Source organism: Kryptolebias marmoratus, linkage group LG13 (genome assembly GCF_001649575.2).
Source record: "Kryptolebias marmoratus isolate JLee-2015 linkage group LG13, ASM164957v2, whole genome shotgun sequence".
Taxonomy (NCBI): Eukaryota; Metazoa; Chordata; class Actinopteri; order Cyprinodontiformes; family Rivulidae; genus Kryptolebias; species Kryptolebias marmoratus.
This window is the reverse complement of record NC_051442.1, coordinates 979906-1002155: the sequence shown is the minus strand read 5'-3', so window position 1 is coordinate 1002155 and position 22250 is coordinate 979906. Positions and strand designations below refer to the sequence as shown.

General features: G+C 38.8%; 1 protein-coding gene across 2 annotated transcripts in view; it reads left to right on the top strand.

The window, feature by feature from the left end:
* Window positions 1-6034, top strand: part of LOC108245644 (polypeptide N-acetylgalactosaminyltransferase 10) — a 52196-nt gene extending 46162 nt beyond the window's left edge. The window contains exons 8-14 of one of the 2 annotated variants that reach the window (XM_017432732.3): window positions 503-610; window positions 2438-2659; window positions 3187-3303; window positions 3506-3655; window positions 3742-3975; window positions 5401-5562; window positions 5686-6034. In XM_017432732.3, coding sequence (XP_017288221.1) covers window positions 503-610; window positions 2438-2659; window positions 3187-3303; window positions 3506-3655; window positions 3742-3906 — 762 coding nt within the window. In that variant the 3' untranslated portion in view covers window positions 3907-3975; window positions 5401-5562; window positions 5686-6034. Of the gene's footprint in view, window positions 1-502; window positions 611-2437; window positions 2660-3186; window positions 3304-3505; window positions 3656-3741; window positions 3976-5400; window positions 5594-5685 lie in introns of both variants that reach the window. The other variant, XM_017432733.3, reaches the window with a different exon arrangement.
* Window positions 6035-22250: the final 16216 nt, after the last annotated feature.

Here is a 22250-nt window from a genome sequence, read left to right as displayed (position 1 = left end):
TTTTCATGTTCATACTTTTCAGTTGGCCAACATTTCTATAAATCCTTTGTTTTTATTGGTCTTCAGTAATATTCTAATTTTCTGATATGATGAATTTGAGATTTTCATTTGTTGTCATTTGTAATCATCAAAATTAAACAAAATAAACATTGGAAATATATGAGTTTGTATGTAATGTATGAATATAATATACAAGTTTCACTTTTTAAATGGAATTACTGAAATCAATCTACTTTTTCATGATATTCTAATTTTATGACCAGCACCTGTATTCCTTCATTATAAATGTTGGTCATACTTTACATCAATTTACACAACAATCTTGTCCTCATTTTTATTCAAATGAAGTGATGAGTAAAAGATCAAGTAAATGATGGGGTAGAAGACGTTTGTTTTTTGTCTTTCAGGAAATTTGAGCACCTTTCGTTTCACTCTTCTGGATAAAAATCTGACGATGATTGTAGAGACTGATCTGTGTCTTTGTCCCTGTGTGTCTCCGAAGGTGTGGATGTGTGGTGGTCGGATGGAGGACATCCCATGCTCCAGGGTGGGACACATCTACCGTAAATATGTCCCCTACAAGGTTCCGGGTGGGATCAGTTTGGCGAAGGTACAGAACGATGTCTCGTGTTACCGCGTTATGTTTGCGTGCTAAAAGACAAAAACTTTGTTATTATTAACCCTGTTCTAAAGTCTAAAGTTCAGCTGGAGTGGGATGCAAAAGTATTCACCCCTTTTAGGAAGTTAGTCCTCTTTCTACATAGTGATAAAATACAAATGGGATACAAAATAAAAGGTAAATGTAGCAGAACGGTAACTAAAAGCTAAACGAAGCAGAAGAATACGTAAACAGAGCCAGTATGCTAAAGCAGATGTTACAGAAACAATGTTTTTGAATGAATAAAGGAGGAGATATTACTGTATTTCTATGGAGAACTTTATTTTAAATAAAGGTAATTCTTTTTAAAAGTTGAAAAGTTACAAAAAACAAAACTCCTAGCATCCTGTTCCTGATTGAGCTGAATGTTTTGATGTGAATGTTTAAATCAGCATAAAGTATGTGGAAGTAGTTTGTAAAAAAGAAAAGATGTGGAAGAAATTACAAACATTAAATCAATCCAAACACTGTTAAATTTCAGGTTATAAGGCAACAAACAGAGTGAAATTTCCAAAAAGGTGAATATTTCTGCAATCACTGTGGGTGGCATCTTTATATTTTGAAAGTACTTCTATTTTAAAGACTTCATTAATAATCTGCACCAAGCTGTTTCTTTAAAAAGCTGGTTTTATTGTTTTCTATATTTTTCACCAACCAAGCGTCCGATTTCTCAGTTATTCTTAGTTTACAGTTTACACCCCCCTGTTCTGCCTGGTGGCCTTTGAACCCTCTTTCTGCAGCTTTTAGTCCTCACAGGTGCAAACTGTATGAAGAATGAGCTAAAGTTCTTTTGTTTCCTTTTTTTTAAAGTATCCACACAGAATTGAAAATTTTCTAAAGCGCTAAATCATCCAAGGTGTAGCGGAGCGGCATTCATTATGCATGCTGGAACTGGGCTCAGAAAGCAGCTGAAGGTTCAGGCTTTTGTTTTATTCTGACCAGCAGTCTTTGAGCCGGGCCTCGGCGGAATGCTAATGGCCCTGAGTCGGCTTCACCCCGCTGATGAAGGAGAATATTCACAGAAAAATGCAAACAATGAAGGAACCACCACTCAGGCACAGAAATCACAGCGTCGCGTCCTTGTTTGACGCATTTCTAAGATTCTTTTTGAACTGAAGTAGTACTTCAGATTAATGCTGGTAGCTTGGTTTCCAATGGCAAATAGTTTTGACAACATAAAAACGTATTATTGTCATGGTAAATGTTCTGAAGACAGTTCTGGAATGGACTGAGCAGACTCTGACGTCAGTCCACAAATAAACCAGCATTTTAAAACTGAGTCAACATTACTGCAACTGAAACTATATTTAAGAAGCTCATGGAAGAGCTCGTGGGTTTTTAACTAAGAAATATGAGATTTTGCCTGCATGTGTTTGTGTTTCTGTCTGTTAGGAAAATATCTGATGAACATTGGATGAATTTTACTTGCAGAAAGTAATCATATACAACTGATAAACTTTTACAGTCAGTTTGATTCAAGATGGTTGCCACAGCCAGCTGATCTTAAACTCAAAAATGGGTACAACTTTTTTTTTTTACAGATATTGAGCTAAAATTTGAGGTGGTAGTAGCTTCGGGTCATTGACAACACACACTGTGAGTGTGACATCTTGCATAAAACTGCAGATTTTGCTGTCTTTAAGGTTCGACAACTTTCTTAGCAGAAGATGATTTTAGTTTATAACTGGCATGGAAGGCGGTGGGTGATATGCATTCCTTAAAGGAATGTTAGGACTTTGGTTTAAACTGAATTAAAGAAGCTCTTTTCTCTCGTTATAGAACCTGAAGCGAGTAGCAGAGGTCTGGATGGACGAGTACGCCGAATACGTTTACCAGCGCCGGCCTGAGTACCGCCACCTGTCAGCGGGCGACATGACGGCGCAGAAGGAGCTGCGCAACCGACTGAACTGCAGGAGCTTCAGGTGGTTCATGCAGGAGGTGGCCTGGGATCTGCCGAGACATTACCCACCGGTGGAGCCTCCCGCTGCTGCGTGGGGGGAGGTAAGAGCTGGGTTATCGTCAGATAACAGTGATGCTGCAGTCATAAACTACGTAAAAACAAAACATAGTTTCAAGTTTGGTGTGCACTGATTAAGGTCCTGCTTCAGAAATTAAGCTAGAGAGATGATAGCATCTAACTAGTCATTGTCTGAAGGTGCCAAGATAGTGACTGTCAAAGGTAATTCCAGTGGTCCCAATGGTAATTTGAGACCTTGTAATAATCTAAATAAAGCCTCAAACAGTCACTGTGCTCAAACACTGTTTTTGGGTAGAAAAATGCTAAAACTCACGTTGGCAACGTCTGACATAAAAAAGTGATGAAACATGTTTGAAACATAATAATTTTTGACCTCTCACCCTGAAAGCTGTTCTGAAAATGTTCAAAAATTAGATGATGCAAAACTATTGACTCGATATTTCCATTAGAGTATAAAAGAAAACAACTTGTGCTTTTATTATGAAACAATGTGAAGAATAAAAGGTTATCTTCCTGACTACATGAGTGGTGTTCATGTTTTTTTGTCCAGATAAGGAACGTGGGAAGTGGGATGTGTATGGAAATCAAACACTTTGTCTCTGGGAGTCCCATCCGCCTGGAAAACTGTGTGAAAAGCCGTGGCGAAGCCGGCTGGAGTCATGGACAGGTAATCATCCCAACTTTACATCATCCTGTTTTATTTGTAATTAGTCTCAGGTAAAAAAAAAACCATGCAAGTAGAAGTGACACAAGTGCACATAAAAACAAAAAACAAGAAAAGCTGAGCAGTTAAACACAACAGTTAATTTGAACTGAATTTACAGCTAAAATAAACAGGAGAGAAACAAGTCGATGACTGTTCCCTGCAGGTGTTAACCTTTGGTTGGAGGGAGGATATCCGGGTGGGTGACCCCATGCATACGAGGAAGGTGTGCTTTGATGCGGTGTCACACAGCAGCCCCGTCACCCTGTATGACTGTCACGGCATGAAGGGGAACCAGCTGTGGCGCTACAGGAAGGTATTTTTAGCTGCGTCTCCAGCTGCCTGTTTGCAGATGAGGAGAACCAACTTGATGCACAATCCTGTTCTCTTCTTCTCCTCCAGGATAAGAGCCTGTTTCACCCCGTCAGCAACAGCTGCATCGACAGCAGCCCGAGCGACCGGCGGGTTTTCATGAACACTTGTGATGCCACCTCTCTGAGCCAACAGTGGCTGTTCGAGCGAACCAACGCCACCGTGCTGGAGCACTTCAACCGGGGCACCATCTGAGGTCACAGAGCTGTGAGACGAGGCTTCTTCCAAGGAAACGATCCTGAAACAGCAATCGCATTTGTTCAGGTCAGTCACTAACAGGGAGAAAAAGGTGGGCTGTGTTTGAAGCTTAGCTAAAAAGATGAATAATCCATGTAAACAACTGTATATATATTGTTTAAAAAGTATGCAAAACAAGTATTTGTTTGTGAAAAGCTAATTTTTGGTTCACCGTTCCTCCCTAACTAATATCTTTAGGGAAATAAAAGTTGAAATGTTGGCCCATGTATCATATATATATAGTTTTTTTTTATATTAAATGAAAATATAAAACCAAAACTGGCCTTTCTGGGAGGCAGGGGTTGAGGGATGAAGAACAACTGTTTGTGTTTAGACATAATCAGCAGGTTTTTGCTAGAAATAAACTCTTTAATCTAGTCCAGTTTCCTCTTCCTGCAACAGGCCAACGGATTTTTAAAAGGACAGCATTTAGTCTGTTCCATTAACTTGTCTGTATGCAAAATAAAATCATTTTCACTCAGTGAATAATTGATTTTCTATCAGTTTGGTTTGTTAAAAATTGAAGACAGGCATTTATAAGACTTTGGTAAATTAAAAAGCTTTCATACTAAACTACTTACTGTTTCAATTAAATATATTCTAAACTCTAATTCAACAGTTATGTGAAAACATCACAAGGTCTCGATGTTCTCGGTTTAAATTTGTTTGTATGCTTTTGTTAAAAAAAGACAAACACACAAATGTCACCGAATTAACTTCAAACTAAGAAAAGTAAAAAAAATACATTTTAAAATCAACTAATGAAAATCAGTCATTGCTGGCCACCCATCTGGTTCCCCATAGTAGAGTTGGAGCACGGACAAGGGGTTCACAATGTCACCTGTGACCTTGACCTTTGACCCTGTGACCTTAAAATCAATAGGGATGATCCTTGAGTCATGACCGTACCATACCATGACTGTACCATACCATATCGTACCGTACCATACCATACCATACCATACCATATCGTACCGTACCGTACCGTACCGTACCGTACCGTACCATACCATACCATACCATACCATACCATACCATACCATATCGTACCGTACCGTACCATACCATATCATACCGTACCATACCGTACCATACCATACCATAGCATAATTTGTCCTTTTTAAAAAACCATGGCAAGCAAAACCAGTTTAGCTGCTGTGGTTTTTGCTGGCCTCATTTGTCTAAAGTTATGTAAGTTGAATTTAATAGTTTGAGAATTTTTTTATCTTAAGCTCTAATCCTTTAATTTAAGTTTTTTTTTTACTGGATTACTGGACAAAAGCAAGTCTTTCAAGTCCTAACAACTCTGCTTTAATCAGAGTTGGTTCACCTACCTCTTTTCCTTACTTTCAATATGCCAACCACGTGACCCAAACTTGTTTCTTTAACCAAGTAGATAACATTTGAGTCATGTTTAACCACTCGATGTGCACTTGTTTCGTTGTTTTCCAGATAAGAATGGAAGTTTCAATAAGGAAACGTGCTGCCTCTCAAACATTCCCCGCGGTACAGCAGTGATCTGGTCCCCAGACTGACAGCTGAGGAGCTGGTTGGGCCGAACGCCTCGATGCCCAGAATCCAATCATACAGCTCGAGTTTGTGATGGGGAAGGAGGTAAAAGAAAGACGCTTCCCTGAACACCTCAGTCAGTCTTCTGCCTACTGAAATTCACTTACTGAGAAATACTGATAAAACTGATTTAAAAACATATCTCAAATGTACTCTGTCCTTCTCCAGGGTGGGAAGACCCTGGTGAGATCAGGCTGACCTGTGGACACCCTGAAAATAAAAACTTTAAGGACTTGGATCTCAAGAACTTACAGGAGGCAAAGATTTGCAAAGATGCACTTTCTTTTATTGGCAGTGTCAATCTGTCAACACAGTGTTGGATTTAATGACTGGTTTGTTCTTTTTGCTTTCCTCAGTCCTGTATTTTTCTATTGTTGGCATGTTTTTCAGTCATGGTGCTAAAAGACTTCTGAAAACTGCAAACTGTTCCTGCTTTTTCAAAGCAGACACATTTTGTAAAGATTCATCCTGAAGGTGGAAATTTGATTTTTCTATGTATTAATAAATACAAAAAAAATCACACAAACTGGTGTCTGTCTGTCTACAAAGAAACTATGAATGTATATTAAAATGTAAAAGTTTTTGGTGAAACTTTGAAATTCTAACATCAGCTTTGTAATAATCGAAATTAGGAAAAATATCTTTGTTTTGATGTATGAACTGCATAAGAACAACAAAGAGAACCAAGACCTGCTCCTAGTGGCTCGTTATGGTCACCGTAGTAACCACACACTTATGTGTTTCACTCCATGACAGTGCTTATCAGAGACAGAAATAGACTGAAAAGTTCAGCCTCAAAGCCAAACTGAGTTGTATATTAAAATTTCTTCATGCACAGTGAACGGCAGAAGATGCTGATGGTTACACTTGCAGCTCAAAAGTTAGTGTGATATCATCATACTTGAAGTCATGTTATTAATATTGTTTTTTTTTTTTTTTTTTTTCCAAAATTTTATCTGCATCGTACAACATACAACTACAAAAATAATCTAATTGAGCTCCTCATTTTAATACATTTTTTGCACATTTTTTTTAAATCATTCTGCTTGAAAATGGACAAAAATCAAGACTGAAACTTAACAATACCTGTGTATTGAAGTCATCTTAATTAACTGCATAGGAAGCTATATTGTAATTACAGACATGGCAAACTAGGACAGGTGGGGTAACAATACAAAGAGTTAACAAACTTTGATAATACTAGAAGTCTGGAGGACATCAGAGTCAGTTTTAAGAAAATAAAAAGCTATGAAATCAGCTCAAGTTACAAAGAAAATACAACCTGCAAAAGCAGGCAATGATAAAAGACAAACTGGTATGAAATAACAACCTGACACATACAAAAGCAAAAACACTAAATGGCAGATAGAGAATGAGGTTGTAAGAATGAGTTCCCATGGCATGCCACAGGGATGTGTGCTCAGTCCCATCCTGTACTCTTCATCTATGACAGTTTTTCTGAGTTAAACTCTTAATTTTATTGTAAAAGGTTTGCAGGAAATAGTTATTTTCCAGTCTTCATCAGAGCTGAGAGGACAGAAAATCCAGCATCTGGTTCCTGGGAGTTCACATCTCAAAGGAGATGCTGCTTCATTGAGAGCATTTCCAATTTCCAAAGGAATTGGAAATTGCATGCATACATTTTAATATTGTTGCCACATATTATGACCCCGATGCTATTAAATTGATTTTTGTGAAAAAAAATTAAATCTTCTTGTAAATATCTGCATCAGGATATCTGCTTGTCTGTAATATTTATGTATAAAGAGTGAACAAAATGTCTCAAAAAAACTAAATCAGTTAAAGAGATGCATCAAAATAGAAAAGAGGATCACCTCTAATCACCATTAGAAGGTACAAATATTTCACAGAACAAGCACAACTTTATAAGTGACAAAATGTCTTTGCTTTAATTAGTCTCTGTCTCTGAAATGAGCTTCTTTTAATGAGACCATATATTTCTTCTATATACTCTTGAGGGAAAGTCAAAGAGTTTCTCTTCTGTAGTTCTGGCTTTGAAAGATTTCTGCACAGTTTCAAAGTAAACTTTTACCAAATCTATCTTCCAAGAGAAACATTCATCAGTTGAGAAAGTCCTAAAATGTAATCAGGCTAAAATTCAGTCTTTGAGCGTGTCTGACCACGTGTGTTTGAGAGGCAGAAGTTGAGGTCAAACCAACTCATCATCTCAGCTCGGTGTGGGATAATACCTGCACAGCAAGCTAACATTTCCTCATAAAGGACAGCAGCTGCTGAGGACCAAAGTTCATTTGCCAGTTCTCTTTTTTATTGATCGAGTGAGTCATCAACCTGAGTGGCTTATCTAATACTTGAGAACTTTACTGGCTGTCTGATAGCAACAAGGTCAACCAAACAAACTGTGGAAGCTTCTGCAAAAAAGCCTAACGTTGGAGTTTATGCATGAAAAAAGATCTCATGTTAAACAAAACAAAAGTGATTAATAAAATATATATGCATCAAATGTGGCATATACCATGGTGATGCTTTGTCCCCATTCCTGTTCTGCATGAGCCTGAACCTTCCTTAGCCAGATGGTTACAAAGAGTGGCTGTGGATACTGGTTCCAAAGTGGAACAGTCATCATCACCTTTTCTACATGGATGACATCAAGCTGCATGCCAGAAATCAGCGAGACATCGACTCACTGATCCATCTCATCAGGATATACAGCAAGGACATTGGTATGCCATTCGGACTTGATAAGTGCAGACAAATGGTGTCCAAGAGAGACAAGGTGATCACAACGGAAGGGGTTGAACTACCTGAAGGCTACATTGCAGATGTCCAGGACAGTTACAAGTACCTTTTTATATTGCAGACAAATGGAAACCAGGATGAAGTACCTACAGAGAGTAAGGCAGGTCCTGAAGAGCCAGAAGTCCAAGCCATCAACACACACAGTGCCAGTCATTAGAGACCCTGCTGGTATGATAATCTGGCCAAAGGAGGAGATAGAAGCCTCTGACATCAAGAAACGAAAGTTTGCCACAATGCATGGAGGGTTTCACCCTAAGTCCAGCACCCTGAGACTGTAGACTAAGAGAAAGGAGGGAGGCAGAAGACTAGTGAGCATCAGAATTATGATACAGGATGAAACGACCAAGATCCTGGATTACATCAAGAAGAAAGCCCTCAGTGATGATCTGTTAAGTGAACGTCTCAGGCAGCAGAAACCCAATGTGGAAGAGGAGAAAGAGGAACCATCATGGAAAGACAACCCCCTGCACGGCATGCACCACCGGAAGATTGAGGAAGTGGCTGATATCAACAAGTCCTACCAGTGGGTAGAAAGGGCTGGACTGAAGGACAGCACAGAGGCACTAATCATGGCAGCATGAGATGTAGCAGCCCCAAGCGACCGTAACATCAGAAAGAAGAAGCATGAAAATCTCAAGAAACACCAAGGGCTGAAAGAAGAACAGAGAAGCTGTGGAGAGTCAAGGCCTCACCAGAGGTCATCAGACCCCCAAACTGGACGAGTGTCTCCAACAGATCCCAGGAACAACCTCAGAGATCTCTGTCCAAAAGAAGGCAGTCCTAGGAACAGCTAAGACACTGAACAGAACCCTGAAGATCCCAGGCCTCTGGTAGAGGACCTGAGATTGGAACCGCCCATGTGGAAGAAATCAGGCGAGATGGAAAAATTATATATTTATATATAACTTTACAAAACAGATGAGGAGATATCATGAGTTAAGCTGATTCAGGATTTGTATCAGAAGAAAAAAAGGTGTTTCTGATCCAGTCACCTCCATCATCTTCTGACCCTTTCAGACAAAACTCATCTTTTTTTGATGATGTGTCACATGAATATCAGACACCATAAAATGAAAAAGATGCAAACTGCAGACAAAACCCAAAACAGAAAATACTTAATTGAATCCTGGAATGACCAAAGAGAAGCAATCTCTTTCTTTCGCTGTCAACTTTTATCTTTCATTTCTGGAAACGTGTTTGAAAAGAAGTCAAGATGAAAAGCATTTCATTAGCATTTGTATTACCCAGGCTAATAAAAGTATTAGTAGCATGTTGGAGATAAGGCTGAACAAGTCTGAATGAAATATGTAATGACCTCCTACCAAAGTGCTTTTTTTTCCTCCTTCTCTCTCTTTGGTGAGTCGCTTCCTTCCAATGTGACTAATGTCCAGACTCATTTTACCTTTGATTTGCTTCGTTCAGGCAGCCAGGAGAGATGTGAATAATTACAGCTAAACTTCCCTCTCAAGGGGCTTCGCAGCTATTAGTGCACCTCCTGGACATAGAAATGGAAAATCACAGCTGTCACAGGAGCAGGTTACAGGTCACCTAGGACCTGGTGGACATTTCTGGGTCAAAAGAAGCTTAAAAAGGAAAGACCCGAGCTTTTCTTTAAGGATGTGCCTTGTCTCTGTTGTCCACTGACAAAAGAAATAAGATTTTCTTAGAAGTCTGAATACTTATCTTGGGCATTATGTTTTAATAATAAAATAGAGTAGTTGTAAACTGCTGCATTGGGTTGTAGTGGTTGTCGTCAACCTCACAACAAGAAAGGTTTTGGTTCAAACATCAGCTAAAACATTTACAAAGTGAAGTTTGCAAGTTCTCTTCATGCATTTACATGCTTTCCTTGGGTAATCTTCCTCCTGCAGTTCAGAATCTGTCAAAATGGATGAAAAAGGACTGCTTTGCCCTTAAAACCTTCGTAATCCCTCTCATCTGTTTGTTAGCAAAATATCTCATGAAGCACTACACGGATGTACATTTACAACTCATTAAACTTTGAAATCATTGTGATTTAAAATGATTGCTGAAACACAAATAACTCTGAGTCAATCTGAGACGGTCACCGCAGCTCATTCACCTTACAGAGAAAATGGCTACAACTCAGTTTTCCAGATATTGAGCTAAATTTTGATGCGATCCCCAACATATACTCTGAGCCAGTAGAAGATGGTTCATTAGGGCAGGTGGGGCACTGAACTTCTAAAAAACCAAAACAAAAAAAAATCATTCATCCTCAAAAAGAGTTCCTGTTACTTTCTGAAACTTATCTAACACCAAATATGGCCAAATAAAGATCTTTTCTTAAAACGTTGTCATTAACTTTTTGAGTCAACCCTGTTTGTTTGTCTGTTAGCAAAATATCCCATGAATCACTGGACAGTTTTTATTTAAACTTTTAGAAAGTAATCATAGGACATACTTGATTTTTGTAACTAATTAGCTTTTGAAGTTAACCCCATTTAAGATGGCTGTTGTTGTGGACGGACTGGATTACTTTTCTAGAGAAGAAAATAAAGTGAGACTAAAACTTGTATTTTGAAGTTTTTTATTTATTATAAAGAAAACCTTCAAATTTTGATAGGAAAAAGGCCAAAGCCACAACACATATGTGGAGCTTTAAGCTCTTGGTGGAGGAGTTTTCAGAAACAGTCAAAACCTTTAACAAAGAGCACAGGAACTGACAGAGACTAAAATCCTGTCTCTAAATTTAAATAACATGAACGCTTCAAAGATTATAGCAAAGAAATTGTCATCAGTGCTGCAAAATGACATTAGTGAACACAAAAAGGGCTTAAACTCATTTTTTATTTTACAAATATTGAACTGAAAACCTGTGTGGTAGCAGCTGGGAGTCATACTCAGCACACATGGCTACAACTTTGTCATTTCTCATCATAACGGTATAAAAGGCGGGGGATGATATGCATTCCTTCAAGGAATTATTATATCATTGAATTTAGTGACACTCATCAAAATCGCTGAAACAGTCTCCTACAGCAAGTTACAAACTGATGCATTTTTTAAAATGAAAATCAAACAATTCTTTTATTGTTTGCATATTTATATGAACAGAACCTGAAGCCACACGGTTTATCGAGCTGCAGTTATTTCTGTCCACAGAGACATCTTTCAACTTCATATTTAATCATCTGTGGATAAATGTTTCTAGATAGATCTATGCGATCTATCTCAGCAGACAAAACCCTCAGATCTGTGAGGGTAGTTTTGCTGGATGGAGGTAATGCTGTAGAATATATCTGCTGGAGTAAATTGTTGATTATTTTAGTCTTCTTATTGAGCAGACATGTGTAACACCGTGTGGTGAATCTGTCTACATCTGGAGAAAACTGATTGTGAGCAGGAAAAAGAAAAGCCATCAGCATTTCTCCTCCGCTTTGGGAAGAGATTCAGTCTGAAAGGCTCCTCACAGGTAACAGAAAATCAAAACCAATTCCCATTTTCAGTTTGTCCTCAGAGTGGCATGGTGTGGATAAAACCAACAAAACAAGCCAGGCTGTGAGAGCAAAACATGGTAAGTAAAATTCTTTATGGACATAATTGGTTTACACTGCTAAAGAGGTAATTTTTCTTTTAAAATAAGGAAAACTGAAAGCATTTGATAATAATAATAATAATAATAATAATAATAATAATAATAGGCCTACCATTCGTTGTAGAAATACATAATGCCCACCAGATATTTAAACTAAGATCACTATATGCTGAAATGGACTTATATGTAGCTATTTTGAAACTTAAATCTTGAAAATGACATTATTTGTGATCTTATGCAATATTGGAATATCTCACTTGATCCAAAAGATCTGTTTGCTTTTGGTGTACGTGTTGATGACTGTCAGCTACTGCCACATCAATTATCAGCACAATAGATGTTAAATTCACTCAGGTATAGCCATTTCTGTGTTTGATAAGGTTTAATAATCAAATAGTGAATAACTATTTAAAACTAAATTCATTACAAAAATGGTTACAAACCGGTGAGGACGAGCAGGGAATCTCCAGCTTTCCCGAATAAAATCTTTGAGCCTCAACCAAGAAATTTGTTCTTGTTGAAAACATCGATGCTTTCATAACCAGGTAGAGATAAGGCATGGTAGGGTGAGTTTCAGTATTCTCAACCTATGAACGCAATCTGAGACAATGGTGAAACATGTAAATCAGTGGTGTCCAATCCTGGTCCTGGAGGGCCACTATCCTGCATGTTTTAGTTGTTTCTCTGCTTTGAAACACCTGATTCAAACGAGTTATTAACAGGCTTCTGCAGAACTCAAAGACCTGCTGAAGAGCAGGGAAACATCTAAAACCTGCAGGATAGTCGCCCTCCAGGCCCAGGATTGGACACCACTGATGTAAATGATAAAGAAAGTGGTCCAAGTATAGTGCCTTGAGGTACTCCTTGATTTATGAGGGTTGTGGGGGAACAAGTATTGTTAACAAAGCTAAAACTGAGTGAATGGGTCACAGATAAGGAAACATCAGGTCAAAACAGATAAAGAGAAATGGTATGAAATGCAGCAGAGAGGACAAAGAGAATGAGTAAACTGATGTGTCCAGAGTCTACTCAAATCTTTCAAAGGATAAAATGCATAAACAAAGAAAATGTGAGGCAAAGGTTTGGCTTGAGGTTCTGAATGAGCTCAGGAGAGTCTGGCTTGATGCTGTGAAATTACCTTCTGAAAAAAGCAGCAGAACTCCTTCCTAAACTAAAATTTTCACACTGGCAAATTGGAGCTGAGATGGATGTGAGGATGGTGTTTCTATCTAAAAGCTCAAACGGTGAAAAGAAAACAATTTTTTTCTCCCTGCACTCCTGAGATGGCCTATCATTTTAATTTAATTCTGTCTTGTTTAAAGTCTCGTCTCATGGCATGCGATGTTCTCGTTCCAAATTTGAATCATTTACCCAAACGCTCGAGGGGTTTCTCTGAAAGGATGATGAAAACTAAAGAAAAAATCCTCCGTCTCGTCCTGTTATACGTCTCCTCTCCATGACGTTCCCGGCTCTCCAGCAGGTGCTCTGATCAAGTGGTGTAATTTGTTCTCTGTGTATCCATTTACACTGGAACCTGCCTCGCCTGCTGCTGCCTGAACGTGGAATTTTCCACTGCCTTCGAAAAATCCTCACATCTCTCAAGAAATAAGGCTTTTTTCAAAGAAGATTTCCCCAAAATTGGGTGTTGCTTTTGAGAAAACAGCATTTATGTTGGTTTCTAACAGCCATTCTACACTTTCCTTAATTAATCTGAGTGAATCTTTTGAACTCTTGTAGTGAATTATTGATAATCTGAATCTTCTGCCTGACAATCAAGGCAACCATTGACCCATTGTCATCAATCCATACAATGACTTCCTCAAACCAAGCTTCTCTATCTTCCCACCAACAGTTATGTGTATTTACTTGCTTCTAGAGCAGGGGTCTCCAACCCTGGTCCTCAGGGCCTCCATCCTGCAGGTTTTACTTGTTCCTCTGCTCCAACACACCTGATTTGAATCAATGATTGATTAACAGGCTTCTGCAGAACATGAAGAGGTGATTTAACCATGAATCAGGTGTGTTGGAGCAGAGAAACAGGTAAAACCTGCAGGATGAAGACCCTGAGGACCAGGATTGGAGACCCCTGTTCTAGAGTATGTGTTGGGGATTACTCCCAGCTTCTACCACACAAAATCTGAGCTCAATATCTGTAAAACTGAGTTGTAGCCTCTTTCTTTGTAAGGTGAATTAGCTGTGGTCACCATCTCAAAGTGACTCGGAGTTGTAGATGGTCATCCAGTGATTGCTTGCCCACTAGTTCATGAAATATTTTGCTAACAGGCAGAGCAAAGAACATGCCCACACATATTTGTCCTTCTGTAGTGGTGGTGAGTGATAACTAATGCGAGCGTAAATCCAGTCAGTATCAGCACATGAGGACCCTTCTGATTGTTTAATCATTATTCTACTGTAAACATGAAAGACTCGGTTGTTTTATTCACTCTTGTTTTTCTGATCCGAAGCACTTGAAGCCGCTCTGACAAACACGAGTTAACCTTCAGAAACGTTTTATGTTCAGCAGAATGAAAGCGTTGAATAAAGGAGTGAAAATCTCCTCTAATGTCGCCGCTGCGCTTCTGTTCAGTGTCCAAAAAACTTGTCAGAGTCATTTCCTTCATTTGAAATTAGCTGCTTCTAATAAAATTTTAATTCAGTTATTACAAGCACAGTAACGCCTCGAGTGCTTCCCCTCAGCCATGCCGGGTTTATGAACATGTATCCGCCAGATGCACTTAAGCCTCTTACAATTGAATTTTAATTTGGTGAAAATGGGTTCTCTTCATTAGTGCAACATCAATCGAGTTGGAAATGGAATCTTAGCATTTCTCTTACCAAGCTGCCATCATTTCAGTTTGACACTTGACAATACTCATGGGGTCCAGTGATATCAATAACTGCATTTACACCAAATGACTTTCTGCCAAAAGTTGCTGCAATTTCCTCTCTTCCATCTGCTCTGGTAATGGCCGATAATCTATTTCAGGAAGTAGAGGAAGTGTGAATGATGAAAGTTAAATTTCCCAGGGGAAAACAATGTCAAACCATGAGAGAAAGTAATTTTAGGGTGCGTCTATTGTATTATTGTAGAGAAAATAAAAGATTCTGAGTGTTTGGTGAGCCACTTTGTGAAGCTTTAACAGAAAGTGAATCACAATTATCTGACAGCTTTTTAAAAAACTGTCACATCTTTTCATTCAGCGAACTGTTCACCCATCAAACAGCTTTCAGGACAAGCTTTTATAGTCTAAAGTATTTATTGTTCGATGTAGCCCTCATAAAATTAAGACTGATCATCATAGTGATGTTTCTGCAAACAGTGTCAGCAGATTCAGTCAAGAAACTGCAACAAATCATTAGAATCTCTCTCACTTTCACATATCTGTCTTGGATTCTAAAACACATTAAGATACATAGCAGAAAAAAAAACCTTTTTATAACATTGATCTCCCCAGCAATGTTAGGTTGATTTCGTGGTCATGCTGAAAAATTCTGTACTTTACATTTACGCCATAATAATGAAACGTATGCAGCCATGACGTAATAACAACTTTACACAGTCTTCCATGTATCTATTTATTTTCTCCTTGTTATCCGTGATCGATTTATGGAGGTAACAGGTCCAGGAGGGAAACCCAGACCTCACTTTCCAGGTTCTCCTGGGGGATCCCAGAGAGGATACATAATCCCTCCAGAGAGAGTTCTAGATCTTCCTCTGGGTTTCCTCCTTGTCCGATGTTACCAGGAGGCATTTCAGTCAGACACTTAAACCACTTCCACAGAATCGCCACCCTAACATGATGGGGGGACTGAAGTACCCCCACAATCCTGGGGTTTATGTTACATGGGTTGTTTACCCCGGTAGGGACAAAATGGCCTCAGTAAGAGTGATTAGAAGATCTTGATGTAGGAGGACCACAACCGAGAGGATATTTTGCCCTGATTAATAAAATTAAGGCTCCGTCCTGGAGTCGGGCCACAGGGAGCACCTGTTATTCAGGCTTTGTCTCCGGGGCTTCAGCCAAGCCAAACCTGAAAAACCTGCAGGAAGTCACCTCCTCATGGGCCCACCAGCTGCAGGGAGAAGAGTCAAGGTACAGCGTGGCAGTCGAGGGCAAGAACCTTAGCTGTGCTGAGTCCTGGTGCCATAACCTGGTCCTCAGGACAACCTTGTGCTAAGCTATGCAAAATCCCTGTCTGTCATCTCAGGGTACTGTAAAAAAACATTTACATCAAGTACATTATAAAACGCAATGTGACGCGGTGGCTCAGTGGTCAGCTGTATTGTAATCCTGAGGGTGCAGGTTCGAGCCCAGGTTGCATCAGGAAGGGCATCCATCTTAAAACAGCTGCCCCCTGCAGGAGGGAGCAGCCAAAAGGAAAACAACAACAATATAAAATGCCAGTTATTAAAAACTATCCATCTAAGGAAGCCAGCAGATTGCGTGGAATCATCACTTTGTCACAATCCTCCGTTTTGCACAGCTCTTAGTTGATAGTGGAAAGAAACATCTGCCTTTTAACAGGAAGAAACCTGCAGCAGAACCAGAACCAGGCCATCTACCTCGACTGGCTTCGGTTTGAGAGGACAGAAGAGAAACACAGAAGGATTGGTCCAGAACTAGTTTCTATTGAAAGAAACACAAAGAAAAACAAGTTATTGGCAGCAATAATTGCATGTACAAACATGGAGAGTAAAGAAATAAAACAAAGAGTGCACGCTGAAAGCAGCTGACCCACACTCATTGTAGAATATAGGAACACACAGACATTGTGTACTACAGCAGAAGATGTATGAAGGCTGTAAAAACACCAAAATGATGCAACAAACCATTCTGAAAGCTTTTTAACTTGGCGATTCTACATTATGACAGCACAAAAATTAACATTTTTTAGATAAAAAAGGAAAGACATAGTTGAAGTCACTCTAAATTACCTTTTATGTTTATTGTCAGGTTTTGTATAAAATTAAAAACATTTACTTAAATGCTATTATGGGACAGCCAATAATTACAGTGTGTAAGGTAGAAATTTACTCTTTTGTAACATTATTTCACTGCGGTAAAAGCCTAATAACCCATCCAAACTGCAGCTGAGTGTAAACACATCAAACTAGATTCACTAAATATTACATAAACTAGGAAAAATATCTTTGACTTTTTGACTCAAACTAAATATATCACAGGCAAAAATGAAAAAATTAATTTTAAAAAGTTTGAACTTTTCAAATGATTTTGAAATCCGATTTAAGTTTAATCACTGTTTGAACAGGGATGAGTGGGCCGTTCTTCATCAGCTGTCAGTCATCCTTTATTAATCAATACCGCCTACGAGCCACGAAGTATCACCTGCTCCTGAAAAAAGGTGTGCTGGTTTCCATGGAAACCAGTGGAAAAAGTGAGCCGAGATCTAACGGATTTTAACCTGCAGCTGATGACTGCCTGAAACAATAAAATAAGTAAGTTCTGTTTATGAAGGATGGATGGAGACAGCTGAGTAACTCAGAATTTCAAATGTATCACTTTATCATTTAATATTGTCCCCAATCATGAACGGAGGGTGATCATGTAACGGCTTGTGGTATTTTACCTCCAGAAGGCGCCGTGGTACCAGCAGACTTATAAAACCTCGCTGGTGTTGAGCTTCTGGAGTCAGATCCTGAGGCGATGAGCCACAGAATCAGTCAAACACCTTAGGCTTTCCTACAAGCTGGACAAGCCTGGAAAAAAACACTGAAACGACGGCGCCCAGGAGAAATCCTGCTCAGATGCTCACCAACCCCCCTCTGGACAGAAACGATCAGACTCCCAGAACCTGACCTGACCCGATCTACAGGAACTGAAGCATTTTGGTGGGAGGACTGCGGGCCACGACTGATGACAGACACATACAGGTGTGTTTGAATTTTTTAAAAAAGGAATGCATCCAATCCCAAACGTTTATTTAAGATAATCTCTCTATTATAAAGCTGTGCAATTAAAGATGATTTATCCCTTTTAGGTCCATATCTGTAAGGTATAAGGTGTTAAACAGTTTATGTGTAATGCTTTAATCTAATTAACAGAGATATATTTCCCCTAAGAAAACAAACCACCTACTTCAGCAGAGTTTCTAATTAAAAAGAAATCACATTAACAAAAATCAGATGGAGTCTACTTTTGTATAGATCTGATCTTAGGGAATTGTAGTTTTACCACCATTAACTGTTGAAAACTCAACAATTAGAGATTCATTCTGACTTTCAAACTCCTCATTTAAAGGTGCTCCTCTGAACTAACAGGTAAAGCCGTCAGTTCTCATTTGTGCAGCATGAAAAGTTTTCCACCCAAACATACTGACAACAACAACAAAAGCTGATTCGAAGACAATCCTCATTTCCACAGAAATCCATAAAAATTAAAATGCTTGAATTTATACTCGGACTTCCCGATCATATTGGAATGTCATCTGCATGAATAATTAATATCTGCAAAGATATTAACAGAAGAGCCCAACTTTGTCCTGACTGAGGCGACCTGCAGGACTGAAGGTGAGTTAAAGTCAGCTCAGATCCACTCCACATTTCATCCTTTTGTTGCTGCTCATCCAAGGTTAGTGCTGCTTGTTCTGATGTTTTATTTGCATTATTTTTCAAAGGGACGAGTGAAAATGAACACGACTGACAAAAACTGAGCAGAATAATAGTCAGGGTGCTTCAGTCCTGTTGCACTGAAGCATCCTGAATAAATGTAAAACTTTGGGGTATTGTGTTTTTAAATCTTCCTGAGTGGACCCTAGAAGTGAGTAACAGAAAGTCTCACAGGAAAAGACGAGCTAATTTTCTGTTAGAAGGCTTTTTTTAGAACACTGGACTGAATCTTTTCCTTTCTGGTGCTGTAGGCGGCCTGTCATCGCTCTGCACTTGTTCTCTTTTGTCTGCCTCATTTCACGAGCTTTGATTTAGTGCACGGGGAATTGAAATGAGTCCCACTCTCATCATCTATTTGCTCTCATTCAGAAACAAAGAGCCATTTACCAGCGCTTTCTCCAGGTGTGTGGGGAACTTTTATTAAACTTTGATCAATTAACTTTGATTAATTGAAAGAAAAATTAATGAATGGGAAAATTTAATTGACTGAGGAACCATCAAGACACACACACAGACACACAGACACACACTCGCTCACATAGTGTGTGGCTAAATTAAGATGCACTACAAGATACAAGCTTAAAACTGCAAAAAACTATTTTTTCAGCTTGTGTATCAAAATCCGAGTTGTCTGTGTTTAATTAATGCAGCTGATCATTAAGCTCCTCGGCTGATTGATTCCGTCTGTCACTTAATTTACCCGACACAAAGCTGACACTTTAACATGTGGAAGTTTCATTAAAGCTGCTCTTAGTCATCAGAGATTGTTGCTTTTTGTCTAAAGTGACAGTAATGGATGATGGCTTCTCTGAAGGTCTGAACTAATAAATAAAGAACACAATAAAAACACATTACATGCCACTAATACACGGCTTACCCCCTGCCAATAAAAAGGGTGATTTAGCTAAAAACAATTACAGCTGAGACTGTACAAATGACTTGTAACAGATAATAAAATTTGAATTTAACCATCCTGAAGTCCTCGTTGATGAGTAGAGGAGGAAAAGCCCACGGGAGGGTTAAGTTTTTTTGTTTTTTTTGTATACAAATACTAGAATTTGCCTTTTTTCTTGGCCTTGCTGTACACAGTTTAATAAATTGTAAAAACCTTCTTTAAAAATTGTTAAATAAAAAGAACAAAGAAGTCTCTCAATGATACACAAACGGAATCGGAGATTTAACAAAGCATGAAATGGCTCAACTTCAGCAGCAGATAAGATTTAGACTCAGTGGAAAAAACTAAAGAGCATCTTCAGTTTAATGACTAAAGAATATATGTCTTTAAAAAAAATCTCTGCAGTAGAAGCTTAGTCATTACCCAGTGCTAGAACAAGCTGTTTATTACTTCTAATTGGTTCAGGATAATGAATTTCACTTTTGTTCATTCATGTTAAACTCCACTCAGTTAAAAAAAAAGATATTAGTGTAATTTATCAGTTTTTGACATCTTTGTGAAAAGCGGAGCTTGCAAAACTTTTATGATGTTGTTAAAAGTTGATCTCTACTGTATTGTTTTTTCTCAGGCTGCGGTGTGCAATCCATCATTAAAACAATAGGGCCAATAAACGCGCGTTCATTCATCGTGGAGCAGGAGGAACGTGGCGGCGGAAATCTGATTGTCTCATCAGAATTCACACTGAATACCCACTCTGAGCAGAAGAGCCACATTAATCAAGCGCCAGCGCCCAAATGAGACGTACAAAGCCCTCCTCCCCCCCACGCCTTGTCTCCTCACTTCAGTCGTCTGCGTTCAGACTTCCTTTTAGCATGAATCTGAATGAGGGCAGAGTGTGAGCGTGAATATGCTATTAAATCCTAACTGACCTGCTCGGCCGAGCGTAAAAATCTGTCGTCTATCATTTCATCCATTTATTTAATCGGTTTATCGTTAAGGTGGCATTGAAGCAAATGCTTTCTTCATGTTCCCTTCGATGTTTGCATATTCGACCCATCCTCACAGAAGAACCATGGATTAGTGTTGAAATTTACCGGGCTGTCTCGTCTCCAAAATGTCTCAGAATGTTTACAAGAGTTCTCAGTTTTCTCAGGTGTTGTTTAACATGTTTTGGCCAAAATTCTGTGACTCGAATACAAATTTAATGAGATTTTGAGTGTAAATTTGCATTTTGTTGCCAACAGTTGCAACCCAGTGGCCACAGACACCATTGTCACTTGGTTTTATTGTGTGAAACTGAATATAATCCTCTAAAACACAATGTCACTGCAAGTTATTAAAATGGTCCAATTTTAGAGACTGAAGGTGATGCTGGATGACGTGACACACCAGATTGTCCAGTTTTGTGGCCAAGTTTATTTCCTGTTTTAAAGTTATTTGAGTTTCTGTTTCTTTGAGATACAACCAGGTTGGTTTAAATAAGAAAAAACAAATAGATGATTATCCTAAAACAAAATATATGCTTTAAAGAAGAATTTATGGTAATATAAAGCTCCAAAATATGATGTCTTCCACTCATCCCCTTAGTTAAACCTAAATAAAAACAACAAAACTCTTGTTCATCTGCACAAATACTAAGTTTTCTGATACTTTCCAGCTTTTTTCTGGGGAATCCCAAGGTGTTCCCAGGCCAGAGAGGATACATAATCCTTGCAGTGAGTTCTGGGTCCTCGAGAAGGTCATCCTAATCAGAACCACCTCAGCTGACTCCTTTTGATGAGGAGGAGCAGCGGCTCTCCTTTGAGGTCACACCCTACAGAGGACAGGGGAGCAAATGGCTCAGTTTTTTTATTTCAAATGAATGTGTTCATTTATTTATGAAATCCTGTGACTTCAACTCCAGTCCACTTTTACTTTATCGCAAAAAAGAAATCTGACAAAGCTGCCTGACTTCCTTTTTTTTTAACGCTTTCTGTCCATGAAATTGTTAGATTTGGTTTCTGAATTTTTTCATGGGCAACAACAAACTAATGTTGTCATATCCAAAGAAGACTTTAAAACAACAAAGCAATCAGACTTCCATTCTGTCGTTGAAGATGTTTCGTTTCCCATCCAGGAAGCTTCCCCAATTCAAAATTAGAGGGCGTGGATTTCCAAGCATTTAATATGTTCTTGGATTTGCCATGTCCGTGCTGACTGAGAATCTACACCAGCATATTGCTTTAAAGCTGTCATGTTTGTATAGAACTGCTTCAGTTTTCTGTGTCTGACAAACAGCCAACAGCAGAAAACAGCTGAGCTCCAGTCCAAATCCGAACATCCGCCTCGTGGTGTAATTATCCCACAGCAGGAAAAATAAAGGTCTCCATCTCATGCTTCAGAACTGGTAGAGAATCAAAATCAGACATGGAAAAAAACCTTAATCATGATGATTGTGGGGTTGATTTGAAAATAAGTGCCTTTAACTGCCAGAAGTGATGAATGTGCGGTTTTAAACTTCAACTTTAGCTGCTGGGACGTCTCCCAAACAATGGAAACGTCAGAAACTGATTATTACTGAGCTACAGCTGGAAAAAGTTAATTAAACTTCAGAGTGACACTTTTCTTTCTCTTTATTTGAACATGAACATAATCAGATATAATGAAATGATTATATTATGCAAAAGTTTTGTTGAAAATCCTTTATTAACACTTTTAAAAGACGACAACACCCATCAGTTTTCATTGCTCATTAGTTTCTATTATTTTGGTGACACAATCCAATTATTTTCTTTTCTTCTGAACAGAACAAAATGTCCATCCATCCATCCATCTGTCCATCCATCCATCCATCCATCCATCCATCCATCTGTTCATCCATCCATCCATCCATC